The sequence below is a fragment of the Dipodomys merriami genome, unplaced genomic scaffold (genome assembly GCF_024711535.1).
Source record: "Dipodomys merriami isolate MVZ:Mamm:240054 unplaced genomic scaffold, mDipMer1.0.p SCAF_92, whole genome shotgun sequence".
NCBI classification, from domain to species: domain Eukaryota; kingdom Metazoa; phylum Chordata; class Mammalia; order Rodentia; family Heteromyidae; genus Dipodomys; species Dipodomys merriami.
In genome coordinates this window covers 5,119,608-5,143,393 of record NW_027206535.1, presented here as the reverse complement: position 1 = coordinate 5,143,393, position 23,786 = coordinate 5,119,608, and the positions used below count along the sequence as shown (strand labels likewise).

At 48.9% G+C, this 23,786-nt stretch overlaps 1 protein-coding gene across 1 annotated transcript; it reads left to right on the top strand.

The window, feature by feature from the left end:
* The first annotated feature begins 18,100 nt into the window (after positions 1–18,100).
* On the top strand, positions 18,101–23,098 carry LOC138821571 (RNA-binding protein MEX3A). Its single transcript, XM_070013948.1, has 2 exons — positions 18,101–18,554; positions 21,914–23,098. The coding sequence occupies exons 1-2, from the start codon at positions 18,101–18,103 to the stop codon at positions 23,017–23,019; spliced, it is 1,560 nt and encodes a 519-aa protein (XP_069870049.1). The 3' UTR covers positions 23,020–23,098.
* Positions 23,099–23,786: the final 688 nt, after the last annotated feature.

The following is a 23,786-nucleotide window of genomic DNA, read 5'->3' as shown; positions in this document are numbered from 1 at the left end:
AATGTTTATCGAGGGGAGGAACAATATAATTGCTTGCTTTTATAGCAGGTTCTATAAAACATAATTTCCGGGCAGCCCTGGGAGGTAAAAATGACAAGGTGATTACTCTCATTTTATAGAGGAGGATGCCATGCCATCCAGGGGTGTGGGGAGAACCCAGCTCTAGTGCACCGGTGGTAATGGGCTCTTTTCCAAACTGCAGACCTTCAGGGACTAGAGAGAAAGGACCTGTGTGGCCTAGGGCAGGGAAGACTGTGCCAGGATGGAGGAAATCCTTCAAGACCATATATTCAGGATCCTTAACCTTTGTTGGGCATCAAAATTGCTTGGGGGAGGTAGATTTCAAGACTACCAAAGGGGGGACTAGAGTATAGCTCAGAGCAGGGATTGTCATTAGTTTCATGATTCAGATGAGAAAACAAAGCAAGATAGGTCCAGAATCACAACAATAAATGGTGGGTGGGTCTGAAGTTCAAACCCTAGACACTTGGCTTCAAAGCCCACATTCCCAACTTTAACTCCATACCTATCAAATCTAAGTTGCAACTGGGAAAGTGATGGAGCTAGGCCTGGATACTAGGTTTTCTCTGGGAAGAAAAGCAGAGAGCTGGTGAAATCAGGTTAACCACAGTCAGAGAGACCACAGTCCACTGAAGGCCTAGAGGTTCCAAGGGCTGGGCAGAGGGGTGGCCTCTCCCTGTGGCTATCCTTCTTCTACCTCCCTCCCCTCCCACACAGTCCTGACCAGCCCTAGCTGAGCTGTCACTTCCCTGTTGGAAATGATGCAGCTTCCTAATTGCCTATCACAAGGAGGTGATTAAGTCCAATTAGGGAGACAGTGCTAATTACTACTCAGCTTCCCACAGCCTCTGGGCACCCCTGGGGTCCGCAGGCACCTGCTGCCCACCTTCCCTATGCCCCAGAGAGAATTGCTGAGTATATGGAACATGTTGAAAGTTTATTTGCATATTCCTTTCTGGATCTTCCAAGAACCACAAGATGAGCAACTTGATTTCTCCCCAACCTTTGTAACACATGGCAGGTGTCTCCCAGGTCCAGTATCAAAGATTGGTTCCCTGTGACAACTGACATTTATGTCACTTCAGAGATCACAAGGTATTTGCCTCCATACCATTCAGTCTCCATGCAAGCCTGGAGGTGGGGTACTGAAAGAAGATAAATAATTTGAATGAAATCAGACAGCCCACTTTGCTCCCAAATGTACATACATGATAAGTTTTCCAATGAGCTCACCTCCATGAGTCCAGACAGAACAGGATAGACAGGTAAGTGTGAATGGTATACCTTTCCACATGCTAGGTTGTCCTATTTAATCTGCATTCTCTCACTCTGGTAATCTGTCTGCTTCTATTTCCAAGAATCCATCACCAAATTTCCTTCTGGGTTCTCAGAACTTGGGGTCTACAGACAGGAAATTTAGTTCACTCTTCTACTAACTAACTTGTTCTGTGATCTCAGAAAAAAAATCTTTTACTTCCTACAGACCTCAGTTTCTAATCTTGTAAGACAAGAGGCCTAGAATGGATTTTTTTTCTTTTTTTCTTTTTTCTCTTTTTTGTTAGTGTGAGGCTTGAACTCAGGGCCTAGGCTCTGTCCCTGAGCTCTTTTTCTCAAGGCTATCTATCACTCTACCACTTTAAGCCACAACTCCACTTCTGGTTTTTGAGTGGTTATTTGGAGATAAGAGTCTCATGGACTTTTTTGCATGGGCTGGCTTCAAACTGTGATCCTCAGATCTCAGCCTCTTAGTTAGGATTGCAGGCATGAGCCAATAGTACCTGGCCATAATGGATTTTTTTAAACTTTTTTTTTCTTTTTTTGCAGAGCTGAAGATCAAACTCACTTGCCAGGCAAGTGCTCTTCCACTGAGCCAAATCCCCAATCCAGGGTTTTTCTTTTTCTTTCTTTTTTCCTTTTCTTTTCTTTTTTCTCTTCCCTTCCTTCCTTCCTTCCTTCCTTCCTTTCTCTTTCTTTCCCCTTCCTTCCTTTCTTCCTTCCTTCCTTCCTTCCTTCCTTTCTTTCTTTCTTTCTTTCTTTCTTTCTTTCTTTCTTTCTTTCTTTCTTTCTTTCTTTCTTTCTTTCTTTCTTTCTTTCTTTCTTTCTTTCTTTCTTTCTTTCTTGTACTCAAAGCCTGAACTGGAGGTCTTAGCTTTTTTATCTAAGGCTGAGGTCTACCACTTGAAACCACACCTTCACTTTTGACTCTGTGAGTGTGTGTCGGGGGGGGGGGGGGGGTAATTGAAGATAATAGACTCAGGGATTTGTTGTTTTGTTTTGTTTTGTAATGGATCATAGGGCTTGAACTCAGGGCCTGAGCTCTGTCCTTGAGTTCTTTTGCTCAAGGCTAGCACTCTGCCACTTTGAGCCACAGTCCCACTTCTGTTTTTCTGGTTGTTAATTGGAGATAAGTTTTATGGACTTTCATGCCCAGGCTAGCTTTGAACTAAGATCCTCAGATCTCAAACCTCCCAAGTGGGTAGGATTACAGGCATGAGCCACCAGCACCTGGCCAGGGTGGAATATTTGTAAGGCCCTTCCCTACCTCCATCCATTCTTCTGTGGGAGAGACAGGGTGAGAGGCTGAACTTTCCCCTTGCATGACATCAAGGCCTAGGGTGGAATTGTGATACTCCTTTGTACTGAACTGGGGATCCTCACAGCTGACAAAATGAAACTATTCTGATAAGGACTACGAGACTGGAGATGTGCTGACATGATAGAATACATACACGTTATTTCTGTCCCCAGACCAGGGCAAAGACAGGGGATGTAGAAGGACAGGAATTAGGGCCTGCTGTCTTGGCAGCCCACCTAGAAGTGGGCTAGCTGCAGTTTCTGGCCCACATCAGGCCACACAATTTGCCAGCCTCCCTCCCTATCTGTGTTGGGCTTACACAGGGCAAATGGGCAAAGGAGACTGGAGAGATGAAAGAACCCTTCCTCATGTCATTCCAGGTCTTAGCCACAGTCTTATTCCTAACTCCTGTGACTCTGTTCATCCTTTTATGCTTTCTGAGTCTTCCTAATCATGGCTGGAGTCAGACTAGCTCTTTTTTTTTTTTTTTTTGGTCGGTCATGGGGCCTGTACTCTGGGCCTGGGTGCTGTCCCTCAGTTCTTCAGCTCAAGGCTACCCAGACTAGCTTTCATTTAAATCTTGACTCTGCTACTCACTATGGCTTTGCCACCATGGGTTAGGGTAACAGTTCTGTATAATGTGTGAGCTCATAAGGCTATCAAGAGCCAAAAGTGTGATGTGCAGAGAGCCTGTCCCTTGCCTGGGCTAGTCCCCTCCTCTACCAGGTAGATCAAAAGCCCAAGGGCCAGAAGTGGGGAGTATGTAAAACACAGGGCATCCGGTCCCAGCACTTGGTCCCTCTGCAGCCTTCCTTTTTCTGCAGTGAATCACTGCTTATGGGCCCTGGGGACCCAGGAGTCCCCAGCTTGCCACAAACACTACCACTGTCATGGAAACCGGGCCTCCCCTTCCTTTTTGGCTGATTGATTTCACCACATGGTCTCCCACACTGTGTCTGGTTCCTAGATCTCAGCTTTTGACTCATTGATTGACTTAAGTGTTTCTTATATCTTGTCCCCAAGACAACATTATGACTCTCATGATCTGTGCCCCAAACCCCTCTGGCAAGCTACTTCCCTCAGCAGTCCCCATGCTCCCTGCCAAGTTCATTAGGCACCCCATTGGAAAACATCTTTCCAGGTGGGGTGAGCAGGAGTGAGCTCTGATTATCGAGGGCCTATGATTTCCTCCAGCCTCAAGGCCTCATTTCTCCTGAGCTTGTTGAGACTCCACCATGCTTGGTGAGAGAAAGAGCAAGGGCAAGGGAGGTGGCCACTAGGAGAGAATAGCAGGCACTGGCGCCACCTGCTGTCCAGGGCCAGGGAGCAGCCCCACCTTTTTGCCATTGGGTGTGTCAAAGCTGAATGGCAGATAGCCCAGATTGTGTGTATCCGTCCTTTCAGGAAATAGACATTCATATCATTTTTTCATTCACAAGTGTTTACTCAATAATCTGTGTGTCCTTGTAATACAAATGGGGAAATTTCTCCTAAGGGGAAGCCCAGGGTGGCCGGGAGCAGAGACCCAGGTGCCTGCCACAGTCTGGGTATGGAACAGGCCTCCCTGGGGAAAAGTGATTAAGCTGAGTACTGAATAGCCAACATTTTTTTTAAAAAAAGCATTTATTAAGCACTTTCTGTGTACTAGACACTATGTCAATACTTTACATGCTTCCTTCCCACTAATCGCACAACAATCCCATGAAGTAATTGCTACTATTATCTTCATTTTTATAGATGGAGAAAACAGGTTCAGAGATGCCAAGTAATTTGCAGAGGGTTCATGGGTAGTAGGCAGGCCAGCCCTCATCTATCAGTTCCTGCTTGGCAGAAAAGGAAAAATAGGCAAAGGAGACCAAAATGAAGAAAGTAGAGAGGAAGATGGACTGTCATGGAGGGAATAAAACATTCTGAAAGGAGACAGACACCTACAGGGTCAGAGGTCAGAAGTCAAAGGAGATAAAAACTGAAAATGGACACTGCTTCTACTGGTAGAGAGCCCTAGATAGTGTGGACAGACCCAGGGAGACTAAAGGAGGTGGTCTCTCTGCATGAGGATGAATAGCAAGACTTGAGCCAACCAACAGGCCTGTGAAGACTGCCTTGGAGAAACACATATAGTTAACCATCTGGATGGAAGGGTATGCACATGCTTCTAGGATATGGGAAATAAGGAGCATCAGGCAGCCTCTACAACTCTGGGACTATAGGCAGAAGTAACTGGGGGTTCCTCAAAGGGGATGAATGAAAGGATGGTGGAGCTAGACAGAAAGTACATCAGAGACCATCTCTAGCTCAAGCCATTTCATCTGCAATGGTGAGCTAAAGGTGGCTTGTATCTGCTGGTGAGAGTCTACTGTCTACACTAAAATCCATCATGGTAGGCCAGGGTGGTGATACTACCTGTAATCCCTGTGATCGTGAAGTTGAGGCTGGAATATTTGGAGTTCAAGCACAACCTGGGCTACATAGCAATATCATGTCTCAAAAAAGAAAGGAAGAAAGAAGGCAGAAAGAAGAGAAGAAGGGAGGGAAATAAGGAAAGAAGGAAGGAAGATAGAAAGGAAAGAAGGGAGGGAGGGAGGGAGGATATACATCATGGAAACTCACAAATACCAGAGATCAGGGCTTCTTTCCCTCCTGGTTATCAAAGACTTACCAGCACACCATTGCTCTACATGCTCCTGTTCTCACTGTACAGAAGAGGAAACTTAAATCCAAACATGAATGACATGTTTAGAGAACATGATCATTTTTTTTCCATTTTATTCCATTTCAGTCACTCAACTAATTTGTATAAGCCCTATTTAATTTGTATTAAGCTTTAGAGAGACTCATCCCTGTACTGCTCCAATTCTGTAGCATACAGAACATGTGAAGTGGTTTGAGCACTGGGAGCTAAGGGCAAACATAATGTCAGCAGCCTTGGGGAAATTCACCTAAGTCCATTAGGATAACCAGAGGCTTCTCATGGCTGCTAACCTAGGTCTGAAGGATGTGTAGGAGCTGGCCAAAATGAGTGCTCTAGTCAGAGGGAAAGCACATGCAAAAGCCCAGGAGTGCAGAGGGAGTGGCAGGAACACCTGACACATGCTTATGTCTTTGTGAAAATTTCCTTTTACCAGCAGTGACTTGGGGGAGGGGCTGACACGTTTAAGATCCTTTCTGAAAGAAAGAAATGTAAGTATCACCCAATGTGGAAGAAATAACTGTATTGTCAAAGCTTAAAGAACTCATAAACTTTATAGACCACAATAAAGACAATTTACCCCATGAAGGTTAGAATGTGTTTGTGACTTTAAAGTATCACTATCCCACAATACTGTGAAATTTGTGAAATTTATGTAATCTCTTAATCACAATAAAAAAAATTACTATATTAAAAAAAAAAAAGATCCTTTCTGAGCCATTAGCCAAAAGCCATAGCGGTGAGACTGCATTCCTACTGTATATGATTCCCAGTCTAGGTGCTGGAGGGCAGAGGAACCCAAGGTTAGTTAGTATATGCCAAGCCTCATACAGAAAACAACCCTTTAGAGGTCAAAGGAGGGCTGGCTAAGAGGGCCCAGGTATGGGTTTGGAGAATGGAGAGGTATGGTATGGAAGGGAAATATTTGGCAGTGTGTTTGTATGAGACAGAAGTATAGATGAACATGCACAGCTTCCAAACAGCAAACACCTGCTGTGGAGCCAGGTTCTGAGAATGCACAGGTAGACCAGCTCCAGTCTCTGTGCTCAAGGAGCTTCCAGCACATTGTGGTAACAGAAATGTAAACAGTTTCAGTACAGCAAGATGGGTGATGAGGGACACTCAATGTGACCAAGAAAGACTTCTGGGAGAAAATGACATACAAGTTGAGTCTTGAAAGATGAACAAGTGTTATTCAGGTGAAGGGTAGGGTAGAGAATAGGAGGAGATTGGTGGACAAGTGCCAGACCACAAAGGATATTATAACCTTACCAAGAAGTCTGAATCTACTGACAACGGGGAGCTAACACAATTTTAAGCAGGAGAATTTTATGACCAAATTGTTGTTTGAGAGAGGTGTCACTATGGAACCCAGGCTGGATAAAATTCTTTTTTTTTTTTTTTTTGCGGGGGGGGGGGGGTGGAGGGGTGTCCAGTCGTGGGGCCTGAACTCTGGGCCTGGGCACTGTCCCTCAGCTCTTCAGCTCAAGGCCAGCACTCTACCACTTGAGCCACAGCGCCACTTCCGGCTTTTTTCGTTTTGCTTATGTGGTGCTGAGGAATCGAACCCAGGGCCTCATGCATGCAAGGCAAGCGCTCTACCACTGAGCCACCTTTCCAGCCCCTGGACTAAAATTCTTATTCTCCTTGCCTCAACCTCCCGAGTACTGGGTTTATAGGTGTGTGCCATCACTCTTGGCATATATATATATTTTTTTCTCTTTCAAATCATGTTGTTTTTAATAACCTGGCAGTAATTCAAACACATGAACATGATTGCCTTACAACAACAGGCTCAAAGGCAAGGATGGAGTCATCTCCACGGTGGCCGGCGGCCTCTGGGATCCCAAGGGAGGCTGCTGGTCGCTCTTCCTCCAACACGGGCAGAAAAGGGGGAACCGGAGCGGCCCTTAGAAGATGGGGCGCAGCTGCTGGGTCATGCGCACCTTGAAGCTCTCTTGATGGTGCTCATATGTGTGTGTGTGTGTATGTGTGTGTGTGTGTGTATGTGTGTGTGTGTATGCAAAAGCCCAGGAGTGCAAAGGGAGGGCGTGGCAGGAACATGGAGACATACTTAAGTCTTTGTACAAATTTTCTTTTACCAGCAGTGACTTGGGGGAGGGGATGACATGTGTGTGTGTGTGTGTGTGTGTGTGTGTGTGTGTGTGTGTGTGTGTGTGTGTGTGTGTGTGTGTGTGTGTGTGTGTGTATTTAATGATTTCACTGGCTACGGGACCGGGAGAGCAAGAGCACAGGCAGGGAGGCCAAATAGAAATTATTACAGCAGGAGTTGATGATCAGGATGGTAGCAGGCGGTGGGAAATTGATAGATTTGGGAAATATTTTAAGGTTTAATAGACAGAACTGTTGATAGAGCAGATGGGAGGAAGTTAGAAGAAAGGGCAGAATCATAGATGGTTCCAGACTTCTGGCCTAAGCAACTGGGTGAATGGTGATGTCATTTACCAGAAGCTGGGAAGCTAGAGGAAGAAATGGTTTGAACTATGAGGGACAGAGCTGGAACTAAAACCTCAGGGCTCTTAGTTCTCAAGCCAGCACCTGTTTTCTCTGTAGAGACTACTGGGAAAAGGCACAGAGAATTCAGAATGGAGGAAGAAGGATATGGGAAAGGGGTATGGGTCAGAAAGAAGGGAACAAACTGTAGCAGCACTAGCTAGCACTAGCTAGTGATACAGACTTTATACCTGTCCAGTGAAATTTTTACAACATGACCATCTTTTTTTTTTCTTTTTTCCCTCAGTATAGGGGTTACATATCCTGTTTTCTTTCCTTCTTTCTTTTTCTTTCTTTTCTTTCCTCTCTTTCTCTTCCTCTCTCTCTCTCTCTTTCTTTTTCTTTTTTTTTTTTGCTGGTCCTGGGGCTTGAACTCAGCCTGGGCAATTTCCCTAGCTTCTTTTGCTCAAGGGTAGTGTTCTACCACCTGAGCCATAGCTCTACTTCTGGATTTTTTTGCCAGTTAATTGGAAATAAGAGTCTCACAGACTTTCCTGCCTGGGCTGGCTTCAAACCTTGATCCTCAGATCTTAGGCTCCTGAACAGCTAAGGTTACAGATGCAAGCTTCTGGTGCCAGGCTTTTTTTCTTTTAGGTCTCAGACCGGATTCAGTCTCAGTACCTGATGCTTTCACTCACTGGCTAGCACTCTACCAATTGAGCCATGCCTTCAATCCCTTTTATTTTTCTTCATAGTGTTATCTCTACCAGAAAGGACATCATCTACTTGTTTAGAAAGGCATAGAGTAAACAAGATGTAGGGACCATGTTGACTTTTTCCTGGTGTGTTCCCCATGTCTAAAATAGCAACTAAATTATCCTTACTGAATAAAAAGAGTTTGGTTTTGTTTTTTTGTTTTCCTTTCCTTCTTTCTTTTTGCTTGTCCTGGGGCTTGATCTCAGGGCCTAGGTGCTGTACCTGAACTTTTTTTCTCTCTCAAGACTAGTACTTTAGGGCAAGGAAGGTGGCTCAATGGTAGAGTGCTTGCCTCACATACATGAGACCCTGGGTTTGATTCCTGAGCACCACATAAGGAGAAAAAGCCAGAAGTGGTGCTGTGGTTCAAGTGGTAGAGCACTAGCCTTGATCTGAAGAGCTGAGGGACAGTGCCCAGGCCCAGAGTTCAATCCCCACAACAAACAAAAAAAATCTAGTACTTTACCACTTGAACCACATCTTCACTTTGGGCATTTTAGTGGTTAATTGGAAATAAGCGTCTCAGGGACAGCTGGGTGCTGGTGGCACACACTTGTAATCCTAGCTTCTTAGGAAGCTGAAGTCTGAGGATCATAGTTCAAAGGTAACTCAGGCAGGAAAGTCCATGAGATTCTTATGGCACTGTGGCTCAAAGTGGTAGAGTACTAGCCTGGAGAAAAAGTTCAGTGCCCAGGCCCTGAGTTCAAGCCCCACAAGTGACAAAAGAAAAAGTCTTGGGTGCTTTTCTTCCTGAAATGGCTTTGAACCAAGATTCTCAGATCTAGGGTTATAGATGTGAGTCATTTGGCTTGGATGAAATGTTTTAAATATATATTAGCCAGATATTATTATTATTCCCCTTCAGACCTGGGCATGTGTCCTTAACCTTACCTCTTGACCATTTTCTCCAGAAATTCAGCAGGAAGCCAGTATAAGCACCACACAGGGTATTCAGGATGATCTGAGGAGCTGGTCAGACCCATGGGAATTCCCAGGTCTCAATTACTCATATTTTCATCCTGAATCAGGAGTACATTGGTAGCCTTATTGTCCCCTACGTTTTGGATGCTACATCCAAACTGAAGAGTCATGTGGAAACTTGAGATGATACCAAGTAGTTTAGGGTGGAATATGGAGCCCTGGCTTAGCAGGGGAGAAGTACCTGAGCCCTCAGGTCAGTCAATGCCTGGCCTGGAGCATCTCCTGGCAAATGGCCTGCAGCGCCGCCTGGTGGCCACAGTTCAAAGACAAGTTTCTTCAAACCTATCATCTGCTTCCTAGAATCTGTAAAAGCTGACAACCTGCTAACCCAGCAAGCCTCCCTGGCGACCCCCAACACCCAGCTCCAGATATCCCTCCAATATCTCCCTTTAAATAAGCCTTACTCAATATGTGGACATCCTATTAGTTCCACTTTATCCAGGAAGCCACCTCAAACTGCTCCAGCCTCAGCAATCACTCTTTCTGCAGCCCTTATGCATTCAGAGTGCCACTGTCCACTTCTGGGATCCAGTCTCTGGAATCAGAGAGCTCTGGTTTTGAATACTCAAGTTTCTACTTCTCAGCTGTGTTACCTGAGCAAATTATTCTCTCGGAACCTTCAGGTGTGTCATGGTAGGCAGAGACAGCAATTCCAGCTTCAAGTAATCATGAAGATTGAATGATACCAAGTCTAAAAAAGATCAAGAACAGAGTCTGCATAAAACAGGCTCTTAAGAAATGGCAATTCCCAAGTGGTGCTGTGGCTCAAGTGGTAGAGCACTTGCCTTGAGCTGAAGAGCTCAGGGACAGTGCCCAGGTCCAGAGTTCAAGCCCCATGACTGACAAAAAAAAAAAAAAATCTGGCTTAAAGAAGCCAGGAGCTGATGGCTCACGCCTGTAATCCTAGCTACTCAGGAGGCTGAGATCTGAGGATCACGGTTCAAAGCCAGCAGGAGAGTCTGTAATTCTTATCTCCAATAAACCACTCGAAAACTGGAAGTGGTACTGTGGCTCAAGCAGTAGAGCACTCGCCTTGAACTGAAGAGCGCAAGGACAGCGCCCAAGCCCAGAGTTCAAGCCCCACAACCAACCAAAAAAAAAAGAAAAAAAGAAAAAAGAAATGGCAATTCCCTCATGAAGGTTAAAATGTGTTTATGACTTTAAGTATCACTATCTCACAATACTGTGAAATTTGTGAAATTTATGCAAACACTTAATCTCAATAAAAATTATATATATGCATATATATGTAAATATGTGTATGTATACATATATATATATATACATATATATAAAGAAATGGCAATTCATTTCCCACCCTTCTCTCTGAATTCCTCTTCCCTTTCCTGAAAAAGGAAGTATGGTGGAACCAAAAGTAGAAGTCATAAGACCTGGGTTCTCTGGGCTTGGGGTTTCCTTCTATGTAAAATGAGGTCATTGGTTAACAGATGAACTATTCATTCACTTTCTCACTCATTCAACTTCCATTCCAGTCCTGGTATTCTATACAGTGTTCTATTCTACACACCATACCCATCAATTCACCTTACCAGACTATATTGTGCTTCTAATCTCTATCTAACACCTAGCACAGTTCCTGGACCAAGGAGAATGGTGGAGAAATCTTTTGAACATCCTTCTAGAGGCCTGTTTACTGTCTCCCCTCTCTGCCCCAAGAGAGTACCCAGCGCTGGCTGGCACCAAGCAGCCCTCCCCCTCCCTCAACCCAACCCGAAACCAGAGCTGGCGCCACCAGGTGAGGAATCTAGGGACCAACTGTCACAGCTCCAGTATCACCCGCCTCCTGGACGCCTGGGTCCAGCCCTGGATCCCAGAGGGGCCCTGTCAGCCAGCTGTCCTGGGGGACCTAGACTCCACCCCAACCCCTCAGAGCTGCTTTCCCTGGGGAAATCAAACAGTGGAGAAGACCTGGTAGGGGTAGTGCTGGGGTGGTCCCAAAGGAGGATTAGTGATGTTTGTCTGTCCAGGTCCAAAGCCCAGACTGGGCCTCGAAAGCCCTTGGATAATCAGATAGATGCACTGTAGGAGAGGCCCAGTGGCCTACGCTCTCCTTCAATCTCTGTGGCTCTCTACCAAAGATGACTCTGCTCTCACATTTGTCCTCTTGGCCACATTCTCTGGGTCATGTAGGCTAGTTTTATGTCTCAGTAGGGTAGGAATATTTATTTTGTGTGGTCTACAGAATTCTGCCCCATTTATTCTCATTATTTAAAATGAGAAAGTTGAATGCATTCCAGAAAGAAAGAAAACTGACTGCATAGTCAGCAGGAAGAATAGTCAGACAGCTAGGTAAACTTGTCACAAGGAACAGGTATTAAGGAAAATGGAGCCAAAGTACCAGTGCCCATGCTTGTAATCCCAGGTACGTGAGAGGCTGAGAATGAGAAAATCACAGTTTGAGGCTAGCCTGGACAGAAAAGTTCTTGAGACTTTGGTCTGTGCCTGTCATCTCAACATCTTACAAGAAGCCTAAAATAGGTGGATTGTGGTTCAGGTTCTTGCCTGCAGGATGGGAAGCAAGACATTATCTTAAAAATAACCAGCAAGGGGGCTGGGAAGGTGGTTCAGTGGTAGAGCTCTTGCCTTGCATGCCTGAGGCCCTGGGTTCGATTCCCAAGCACCACATAAGCAAAAAGAAAAAAAGCCGGAAATGTCGCTGTGGCTCAAGTGGTAGAGTGCTAGCCTTGAGCTGAAGAGCTGAGGGAAAGTGCCCAGGCCCAGAGTTCAGGCCCCATGACCGGACCCCCCCCCACCAAAAAAAAAAAAAAAAACCCAGCAAGGGGCTGGAAGGTGGCTCAGTGGTAGAGTGCTTGCCTTGCAAGCCTGAGGCCCTGGGTTCGATTCCTCAGCACCACGTAAGCAAAAAAGAAAAAAGCCAGAAGTGGCACTGTGGCTCAAGTGGTAGAGCACTAGCCTTGAGCTGAAGAGCTGAGGGACAGCACCCAGGCCCAGAGTTCAGGCCCCATGACCGGACACCCCCCCCAAAAAAAAGCAAAATGCGAGTCTGGAGGCATGGCTAAGCAGCAAAGCAAAATTCCACTACTGCTGGGGAAAAAAAGAAAAGAAGGAAGGAAGAGAGAGGGGGAAAGAGAGAAAGAAAGAAAGGAAGGAAGGAAGGAAGGAAGGAAGGAAGGAAGGAAGGAAGGAAGGAAGGAAGGAAGGAAGGGGCTAGACACAGGTGGCTCACACCTGTAATTTTACTACTCAGGAGGCTGAGATCTAAGGGTCACAGTTCAAATCCAGCCTGGGAAGGAAAGTCTGTGAGACTTTTATCTCCAGTTAACCACCGGAAAACTGGAACTGGAGCTGTGACTCAGTGTGGTAGAGTACTAACCTTGAGCAAAAGAGTTCAGGGACAGTGTCCAGGCCCTGGAGTTCAAGCCCCATGACCAACCAAAAGAAAAGAAAATGGCCGTAAACATGGGTGTTGGGAAAATGGAGGAGAACGGAAAAGGAAGAGGCCAGACTCCATCATCAACAGGCGGGACTGTTTATTGAGGAACAGCAAGGGCACAGACCTTCCCTCCGGTGCCAGAGAGTTGGGACTGGAGCTGGGTTTTTATATGAGGTCTGAGCAAGAAGACAGGGGTTAATGAAAAAGCCACTAGGTCAAGGGAGGTGGGGAGTTTGAGTTGGGCCCACAATGTGATGTTTACAACTGGGCTTAGGTAGATTGCCCTGCCAGCACATCAAACAAGTTCGCACATAACTGACATTTTGCCTGGCATCTCTATGGGCCTGGGACAATAGGATGGGGGGAGTCAATCCTTCATATTCCATCTTTAAATACATAAAATGACCAGGGCAAGAGGGGAGAGGCAAGTCCTTCAATGGGGAGGAGGCTCAGCTGACTTGGACAGTTGGAGAAGGCATCGTACAAGGAACAGGGTGATGAAGGAGGTAAGTTCTTTAAAGCTAGCCTGCTTGGCAGAGCAGCCTTGGTATTGGCCTCCTGTGACCCCCTTGTTCTCTTTTTTTGGGGGGGGAGGGGGTCCGGTCATGGGGCCTGTACTCTGGGCCTGGGCGCTGTCCCTCAGCTCTTCAGCTCAAGGCTAGCACTCTAGCACTTGAGCCACAGCGCCACTTCCGGCTTTTTTCTTTTTGCTTATGTGGTGCTGGGGAATCGAACCCAGGGGCTGATACATTGCAAGGCAAGCACTCTACCACTGAGCCTCTTTCCCAGCCCCGACCCCCTTGTTCTCTAGGACTCTGAGAATGAGGCTGGAGAAAGGCAAGTGTTAGATATAGCCTCATTCCTTGGCACTCAATGTATAGACAGCCATGATGGGTGCTCAGGATATCTCAAAGGAGAGAAAGGATACAAGTATATAGTCTAGATTTTATACCATGTTCCTGTCCTCCAGTGTCCTGACCTCCACCTTCCACACAGTCACCTGGGCTGTCCAGAGGGAAGGAGAGGAGAGAGGAGGGGAAGGAAGCAGAGGAGAAGAGAGGAGAGGAGAGGAGAGGAGAAGAGAGGAGAGGAGAGGAGAGGAGAGGAGAGGAGAGGGGAGGAGAGGAGAGGAGAGGAGAGGAGAGGAGAGGAGAGGAGAGGAGAGGAGAGTTCAGCTGAAAGTTCGGCTGCATTCCAATGCTTAGCAGGAATTATTTTTGGAATTATCTGCTGTTTGTCTGGATCATCTTATTTCAGCAAGTTGACCTAGAAGTGACTTTGAGTGACACATGTTGAGTCCGACTCTCTCCTATGCTACTCAGCCCATCCTAGGAGCTCAATAGGAATTGGTTAGCTACAGGAATAAATGAAAATTAATTAATTTAGCCACAGTCTGGCTAAAATCAACTGCAAAGAGAGAACAACCAGGGCCAGCATGCTGACACTAATTGAACACCTTAGAGGAACCAGATACTATGCTAGGAACTTCACATATTATTTCCATCTTAGACATGAGGAAATTGAGGTTCAGAGGTACATGAGTACTTAAGGTGGCAAAACTAACAGGCAGCTTGTTTGGTTCCAGAAGCCTTCCCCTTTGTCTTATATCAGGAAGTTTCCCTTACTGAGTCTCTGCTCCAGGTAGCTTTTATGCTGGGCAATGAGCAGCCAGGTTGGAGGATAATGGTTCACAAATGTAATCAGCTACTTGTGAGACAGAGGCAGGAGTTCAAGGCCAGCCCAGGAAAAGTTATAGAGACCTTGCATATTACAGGTGTAATAGAGACAGGGTTATAACACCTGTAATTCTAGCTACTCAAAAGAGTGAGATCTGGCGAATGACAGTTTGAAACCAGCCCAGGCAGAAATTAGAAATCCATCTCCAGCTGACCAGCAAAAAGCTAGGCTGAAGGTATGGCTCAAGTGGTAGAATATCAACCATGAACAAGCAAAGTGGAGGAAGTTTGAGGACTGAGCCAGGCCAAAATACATACATACATACATACATACATACATACATACATACATACATACATACATACATACATACAAAAAGGCTAGGGGTGTGGCTCAAGTGATAGTCCCAGTTTCAAAAAATAAGCACCTGTCCACCAGATCGGCAAGCACACACTCTCATGCATGCACAAAGCCTTACACCTAAGTACACTCACATTCATACTGCTGCCCTCCAAGTGCCAGGTTCACATGTGCCCTCTCCTGACTTGGAGAATATTTGTCTGGAGCTGTACTGTGACCTTGAGAATGGACATTAACCGCCAGAGGGCTGATTCATTCTTCTTACATTATGATATGGGTCCAGTAGGGACCTCACCTTGCCCACCCTATCCTTCACGTCTTCAGCTTGCTCCCTTCCCCATGAACACATACTTGTTTCTGCCCTTTGTTTTCCTCCCAGACCAAATCCCCAAGGTTTCTTTGGTCATTAACCTCCTCCTTTAATTGGCTTAGTGGTGGAGGAAAGCAGAGCCCTAGCAAATTCAAGGTGGGTATCTGGGGGGAATCTCATTTCATGGAGATAGGAAAGCTCAGGCCAGCTGGTGGCCCACAAATGTGTGGCCCAGAATAAATCCTAGGCAACTGTTTGCCATCACTATTAGTATGAAAAGCAATCACCTTGTCCACAATAGGAACTCTTTCTCAAAAAGAGCCCCAGTAGCACAGATCCTCCAACCAAGGTTCCTGGGACAAACAAAGAGGAACAAGAGTCACAAACAGCCCACTCTCTAGGACTCCATCTCTCCAATTCTTCCTAACTCTTGCTCAGTGATAGTAACACCCAATCTCACAATATTTTGTTGTTACTTCAGTGTTAAATCCTTGATTTACAGGGCACTCCTCCAACTCTGGATGGGGCAAGGACTCAAGAGAGCACTTTCAGCTGAGCACTGGTGGTGGCTCATGCCTTAATCCTAACTACTCAAGAGGCTGAGATCCAAGGATAGAGGTTCAAAGCCAGCCCAGGCAGGAAGGTCCACGAGACTCTTATCTCCGATTAACCACCAGAAAACAGGAAGTGTATCTGTGGCTCAAAGTGGTAAAGGGCTGACCTTAAGCAAAAAAGCTCAGGGATAGTACCTAGGCTTCAAGTTCAAGTTCAAGCCCCAAGACAGAGAGGGGAGGGAGGGAGGAAGTGAGGGAGAGGGAGAAAAAGGAGAAGAACCTCTTTCTAAGGTTCTTCCAAATCAGCCCAGAAAAGAAAAGAGTGTGTCAGTATGCCAACCCTCACTCGCTCCAGAGACCCACCATTGGTGTGCAAATTCACTCCTACCAAGAATCACTTTTAGGGAACCAAATAGGCTTAAGTTCAACCCTCATTGCCTCAAAGGGTCTCATCTTGTCTGTGGACTTCTGTTCCCTGCCTCCAAATAGTACTTCACCTTAAAAACTAGCTCAGCTTTTCCTTTTCCAAGAAAATCCTTTCCAAACACACACACACACACACACACACACACACACACATTGTTTTCAAACTTTTAATGTCAAGTCTGACCTCAAACCCTTAAAATGCAGGTCATTCCTTCTCTTGGGAAAAACACAAGCATAAAAAGGGTAAAAAAATAAACGTCAAGTTTTGGGAGAAGGGAAAAAGAAACGAATGCACACACCTCCAGCTTACTCAAGTGTCCAAGTGTTCAACTCCAGCTTTACAAGCATTTTCACACTCACCAAAATCATTTAACGGACTGAATTAATAGGAGTGTCCAACGGAAGGGGTGAGTGAAACAGAGGAGAATGATGAGCTCTAAGAAACACAGCGCCTCCAAACTGTCCTCGCAGCGCAGGCCTGAAGGAAGCCTGGCCTCCCGATCTCGTCTCTCCTCCCTCGGATCGCACCTAACTTCAAGTTCTTCACCCCAATCTGTTAAGTCACACCACGCCCCTAAGACTTCTTCTGCCTTCCACTCTGGCCCACCCTCCCTCCACGCCTCGCCTTCCTCACCTCACCCCTCCGAAGCCCTCCCTGCCCCCCTCCAAGGGTCGCCTTACGCGAACTAACTCACCTCCCAGTCAGTGCCTCTCAGATCGGGGAGCTGGGGGCGAGGGGGGGGCGGCTAAGGGTGGAGTGGGGAGATGGTTTGTTGCTTAGGGCTTAGGGGGACCCCATCCTTTGCAAGGGCGATACTCCTCCCCGGCCCCCTCGAAGCGGGAAGGACTGTTCTCCTCCCCCATCGCGGCTGCGGGCTTTGTCTACTCGGCCGAGAGAGAACCTTTTCCCCCACGGCCGGGAGCCCGACCGACTCCGGGAAGAGCGGGAGGGGGAGCGGAGAGCGAGCGAGCGTCGCCGCGGGGAGCCGCGAGGGAGGGCCGGAGCCGCAGTGACCGATCGGGGCCCCTCCCGCCTCGGCCCCCTCATTACCATAAGAAAGAGGGCCTCGGGACCCTCCGGGCTGGGGAGGGAGCCGGCTCCTGAGGGGGGTGCTGCATTAGCCCTTTCAACACCCATTCCGTTTCTTCCGGTGCTCCTTCTCCGCCTATCCTTCCGCTTAAAATAATTTTTTTCTTAAAAAAAAAAAAAAAAAAGAGGGACTTCGACTTCCATCCTACCCTTAGCTTGGCCCGAGAGCGGTGGGTAGATACGGAAGGGCACCTCCCGACCCTCTTCGGGTCAAGGAATTCGTCCCCGTGCCCGAGGGCGGGAAACTACAACTCCCGGCATGCCCCGGGCGCCCCCGGCGCGCCCCCCTCCCGTCAGTTCCATGCTGCTCCATCCAGTTCATTTAAAACAAAAGAGTTTGAGCGCTGGAAGGGGCTGGGCTCTATTGGGGGCCACTGAGCGCCGCTCCAGGACTGGGGCTCGGTGCGGGAGCCTAAAGGGGGCGTCTGGACAGCGGAGGCTAGAGACTCACGGTCCGAGGAGGGAGGGGTGGGGGCAGAGATACTGCAGCCCCCCGCCCCCCGTCACCCCGGGAGAGGAGAGGAGATCTGCTTTCTTGGTTTTGCTTCTCTTTTCCCCCACCCCCACCCCGGGGGCTGGGGCGAGGGGAGTCGGGTTACAGGGTGCTTGGGGAGGGGGGCTTAGGGGGAGGGTCTATCTTTCTATCTCGCTTTCTTCCCCCCTCCCCAGTTCTTTGTTCCCCCTCCCCACACACCCCCTCCTCTCCTCTCCCCTCCCCTCCTCTCTCCTCTTTTCCCTTCCACCACCTCTCTCTCTCCCTCTCTCTCTCTCTCCCCCAGCTTTTGTTTCGCCATGCCTAGTCTAGTGGTATCTGGAATAATGGAAAGAAATGGGGGCTTTGGAGAACTAGGATGTTTCGGGGGAAGCGCTAAGGACCGTGGACTGCTGGAAGACGAGCGCGCCCTTCAGCTGGCTCTCGATCAACTCTGCCTCCTGGGTTTGGGGGAGCCCCCCGCCCCCACGGCGGGCGAGGACGGGGGAGGTGGGGGGGGCGGCGCCCCTGCGCAGCCGGCCGCCCCCCCGCAGCCGGCCCCGCCGCCGCCGCCCGCGGCGCCCCCGGCCGCCCCGACAGCGGCCCCCGCGGCGCAGACGCCCCAGCCCCCCACCGCCCCCAAAGGGGCGAGCGACGCCAAGCTCTGCGCTCTCTACAAAGAGGCCGAGCTACGCCTGAAGGGCAGCAGCAACACCACGGAGTGTGTACCGGTGCCCACCTCTGAGCACGTGGCGGAGATCGTGGGCAGGCAAGGTAAGCGGGCGCCGGGACCACGGAGCGGGCTGGAGTGGGGATGTGGGGGGGCACCCCGTCCCCAGCGCGGAAAGTTCATTTCTTCCCTTTTTGCCCGCCTCTGGCTCGGTCCCTTCTCCACAAAGGGTCCGCCCCCCTACTCTTGATTTCCAAGTGCCACAAAGTTCCCCGCTACCCTAAGTCGGGACTGTTCTCCAGACCCTTCCTCCCCCAGGGCTCTGCGGTTAAACAAAGAAATATCCTCGAACTGAGAGTGGGAAAGGGGAGGGGGAGCAGTCTCCAATCCTGGGATGCTGTCCGGAGGGGGTGTCTACTCCTAGCTAGCAAAACTGATGGAATGTACAGAGTTACTCAGAATCCTCTATTCCAGTATCTGCTTGAGGATTGGGGAGGGGACACCACTGGGACCCCCCCAGTCTCCTAGAGTTACAGACTTTGGGGAAGACGTGGTCCGTAAAGCCAGACTGAGTATTTGTCTCTTTGTTGGGCTGAGTGTAGGAATGGAAGGGGGTGTGGCTCAGGGGAGGGTCCCAGCCCTGGGGGAGAGGTAGTAAGGGGGAACTGTTGAAAGAGGGGGTCCTGTGGTCACCAACACGCCAAAGTTGGAGGGTCCGTGGGGTTTTGGAAAGACTGTCTCCAAGGAAGTACTAGTCCTGGCGTGGACCTCTCCTCTTCCCTCTCTGGCTTTTGTTCTGGGCTGGCCACGGCCTGGGGCCAGGCGCTTGAAGAGGGGTCTCTTGAGTGAGTGAGTGAGTGGGACAGGTCAAGAAGGCAATAAAGCTGGAAGATGAGAAAACATCACTTGGAAATTTGGTGGAGGGTGTGTGTCTGGATGTGTTGGGAGGGGTGTAGAATTAATTCAGTGTAGTATGTCTGATACCACACCCTCAGCCCAGCATCCCTGGGTGGGTGGGTGTGCTGGGTAAAGGTCCAGATTGAGCAGATGGCATCTCAGCGACCCTTCTCTCTCCTGGTTTCCCAAGGGGTGGGGGGGGTTGGATTCAGAAATTGCAAAGGGACTGGGCTGGGGAGGTGGGGGGTGGGGGAGGAGTGGGGGAGGAGCTGTCCCACAGTGGGGAACAATAGAGGAGCTGCATTCCGGCCTGGAGTGAGGGAGGAGGACGGCTCCTGGCCAAGGAGGAGGGGAGGCAGACTGGGGGGGCCCTGCTCCACATCCCACCTCATCCAACTGGAGTCTAGGTGTTGGGGGATTATGAAGGGAAACAGAATGGAGGAGGGGAGGATGCCACTCCCCTGTGCGGCCCTCCATCCCAAGGCGCTGGCTCTCTTGAGATTTCTGATTGAGAAAGTTGGATTTCCTCTGGTTGCCAGACACTGGGGATTCCGAGCCTGGAATTGGGTGGGGGCACTAGTATCTTTACTTGGACGTGGGGGTGGCCTTGGGAGGTCCCGGAATGTAATGGAGTCATTCTTTAGTCTTCTGCCTCCGCATCAGATGGTCCTGTCCCTCATAAAGTAGGGGGATTTTTTCCTATTTAGAAATGTGCCTTCCCCTTGGTCCTTAAGTATTTGGAAGTCCTCCTTCTTGACTGACCTCCCCACTCCTGCTGCAGTGTTAGTGCTTCTGTTTGACCTCTAGGAAGGTGAGGACCCACTGGTCTTCCTTCAAGAGATGCTTCAGGGTTGCAGAGCCCCAGATGAGGTTCACCCACAGGCCTCAGCTTTTCTTCTTAGCCTTATGCTGTAGTCTGACATCCTCATCCTGGCCCTCAGTGTTATCTAGCTTCCACTTAAGTTTATGGACCCAAAACTCAAGAGCCAGAACCCAGGTGCCTATCAGGGAGCTTGTATGTTATGTAGAGGTGGAAGGAAAGCACATTTTACTTTCCACAAGCCACACAAATAAAACAATAGTTTACTGACATTAAAGCACCCAGGATGTGGACAACAGGTAGCACCTCTTAACTGCCAAGAGGTCCAAAGACAAAGAGGCAGAGCAAAATTTCCTTCCTGATATCTTTTAAAGACTTGTCCAACCTACTCCATCTCCCCAGCTCCAAACTACTGGGGTTGGAGTAGAGAAGGGGGAGGTGGGAGGTAAAATAACTCAGACCTGTTGTTGGAAGAATGGGGTTGAATCAGAAAAATGGATCACTATGCTTGTGAATAGGTAGTATGTGTGGAGGATGAAGAAGGTTGGTCACATATAAATGTGAGCATCTATATGTGAATGAGTTCTAGCCTGGGCTACAGAGACTATCTTAAAAAAAAAAGTTGTAGGTATGTATAGGAATGTGTAGTTTGTGTGTGGGGCAGGATGAGGAAGCAAGACTGGAATACAAGGATCCCATGTACACATGAAAGATGAAAGAGCAGTGGCTCTTAGGTGTCTATGTGCAAACTCACACTAAAGAAGGGTGTGAGTCTCAGGCTCTGTGTGAAACTAGGGGCAAGAAAGGGGAATATGGGAAGAAGGTTGTCCAGTAAGCCATCAAGGTCAGTAGCCTTTTCTGACTAGATAAAATATGTGGCACCCTAGTCTTCCACACTTTTCTTTCTCCCCTTCTTCTTTGTCTCTTTGTCTCATTTTTTTTTCTTGCCTCCCTCTCCAACCTCAGAGTTTTAACTAGCTCCTCCTTCAAAGCAGGAGTATGGGTCTAGAATGCCCTCTCCCTCATCCTGCTCAGCCCTTAGACCATCTCACCTCTCTCCCAAGGGACTGGAGGGGACAGGAGTGTCATGGGTGGGGTGATGCTCCTTCACGTGTGATTTTCCTTATTTTCTTATTCTTTCTTCCTCCCTTGAAATTGATTGTCAGACTCTCCTCACTCTACTGCATTGGACTAGTTGCTGATCTGGGGACCCCCCCAGACACTGTGGGTTGTTATAAGGCATAGAGCAGATCACAGAGAGATGAAGGTCAGTGTCCCTAAGACACTAGAAGAAACTTAATGAATGAAAATTAATTGAGTAGATTGTAGGGTTTATGAGTACATTGGGGTTCTGTGCAGGATTGCTGATAGATGTGGGGATAAGTGATCTGGAAATTTTTGAGTAGTCAGAGAAATTGAGGGAACAGCAAATATTTGGGGAACTGATTTGAACTTAGCAGCTTCTTTGGGAGGGTCTAATTATTTGAGGTTTTGGAGGAATGAATGGACTTGGAAAGTCCTGAATATAACATCAGAAAAGTCGGTGCGTTTGGAAATTGTGGTTGATAACAACACGGGCAGATGAGTGGATTCTTTAAGTCAGGTGGGCTGAGGGTTTCACTGTGCCCACTGAAGGGTTCCTAGAAAGCTGGGTATCTGGGTAAGGATCAAGCACTTACTGGTTCTAGCACAAACCTCCTTGTCCTATGAATTTCTTCCACTCTCCCTTTTCCCACTCTACCCCAGGCTGCAAGATTAAGGCTCTGAGGGCCAAGACTAATACCTACATCAAGACGCCAGTGCGGGGTGAGGAGCCAGTATTCATGGTTACAGGGCGGCGGGAGGATGTGGCCACGGCCCGACGGGAAATCATCTCCGCGGCTGAGCATTTCTCCATGATCCGTGCCTCCCGCAACAAGTCAGGAGCTGCTTTTGGTGTGGCCCCAGCTCTGCCCGGCCAGGTGACCATCCGTGTGCGAGTGCCCTACCGCGTGGTGGGATTGGTGGTGGGCCCTAAGGGGGCAACCATCAAGCGCATCCAGCAGCAGACCAACACATACATTATCACGCCAAGTCGTGACCGTGACCCAGTGTTCGAGATCACGGGTGCCCCGGGCAACGTGGAGAGGGCTCGCGAGGAGATCGAGACGCACATCGCTGTGCGCACCGGCAAGATCCTCGAATACAACAATGAAAACGACTTCCTGGCGGGGAGCCCCGAAGCTGCGCTAGATAGCCGCTACTCGGATGCCTGGCGGGTACACCCGCCTGGTTGCAAGCCCCTGTCTACCTTCCGGCAGAACAGCCTGGGCTGCATCGGCGAGTGCGGAGTGGACTCCGGCTTTGAGGCCCCGCGCCTGGGCGAGCAGGGCGGAGACTTTGGCTACAGCGGATACTTGTTTCCGGGTTATGGCGTGGGCAAGCAGGACGTGTACTATGGCGTGGCCGAGACTAGCCCCCCTCTGTGGGCGGGCCAGGAGAATGCCACGCCTACCTCAGTGCTCTTCTCCTCGGCCTCCTCCTCTTCCTCTTCTTCGAAGGCCCGAGCTGGGCCTCCCGGCTCTCATCGCTCTCCTGCCGCCTCTGCAGGCCCTGAGCTGGCCGGACTCCCGAGGCGCCCGCCGGGAGAGCCGCTCCAAGGCTTCTCCAAACTTGGTGGAGGCGGCCTGCGGAGCCCTGGTGGTGGGCGGGATTGCATGGTGTGCTTTGAGAGTGAAGTAACTGCCGCCCTTGTGCCCTGTGGACACAACCTTTTCTGCATGGAATGTGCAGTACGCATCTGCGAGAGGACGGACCCAGAGTGTCCCGTCTGCCACATCACAGCCACGCAAGCCATCCGAATATTCTCCTAAGCCTCCTGCCTCATGTTTCCTGGGGCCCCCTCCCCGCAGGACTTGTTTGCCACTAGGGCCTTTTGGAAATCAATGATTTGTGAGGGGCAGTGTGCTTGGAGATATTCGCTCGCTGGGGAGGGGGGACAGGGAGGCGGTGGTGGCTGGAGGGTGGGCCACTTTCAGAGCCTCTGGTTACCCTGCCTTGGGAAGATTGGGAAGGGGGCCAGACCGAAAATTTTACTAGAGTTACAACTCTGATACCTCAACACACCCTTAAATCTGGAAGCAGCTAAGAGAAACTTTTGTTATGCCAGAAGTGGCCGCTAAAGCGTTTTGACCCCCTTTGCCCTCCTCCCCAACTGTGTGTTGCTTGATCCCTTCCTTGTGGGGGGTGGGGGAAAGGGAAAGGGAGAATTGCCATTTGTACCTAGAGGTGCTCTTTGGGATTCCCAGCCCTCTGGTCCTGACCTCCAATTTCCTAACATGACCCTTTATAGTGTCCCCCCTCCCCCCTTATACTGTTTGGGAAACTAAGAGTTCCCAATAGTATAAGGGAGTTGGGGCCCTATCAGAAGTTTGCATAGATCACCTAAGGAATGTGGTGTGGGAAAAACATGTCAATAAAGGGCTCAAACTCATTGTCCCCACAAAGCTGGGCTAGAGGAACCAGGAGAGGGGGGGCTCCTGTGTCCCCTGCAATTTTCCCCTTCACTCTTCTTTCCCTGTCTTTCCTTCCTCTGGGTTCTCCCTTTGCTTTTTCTGTTTCCTCCTGCTCTTTTTTTCTT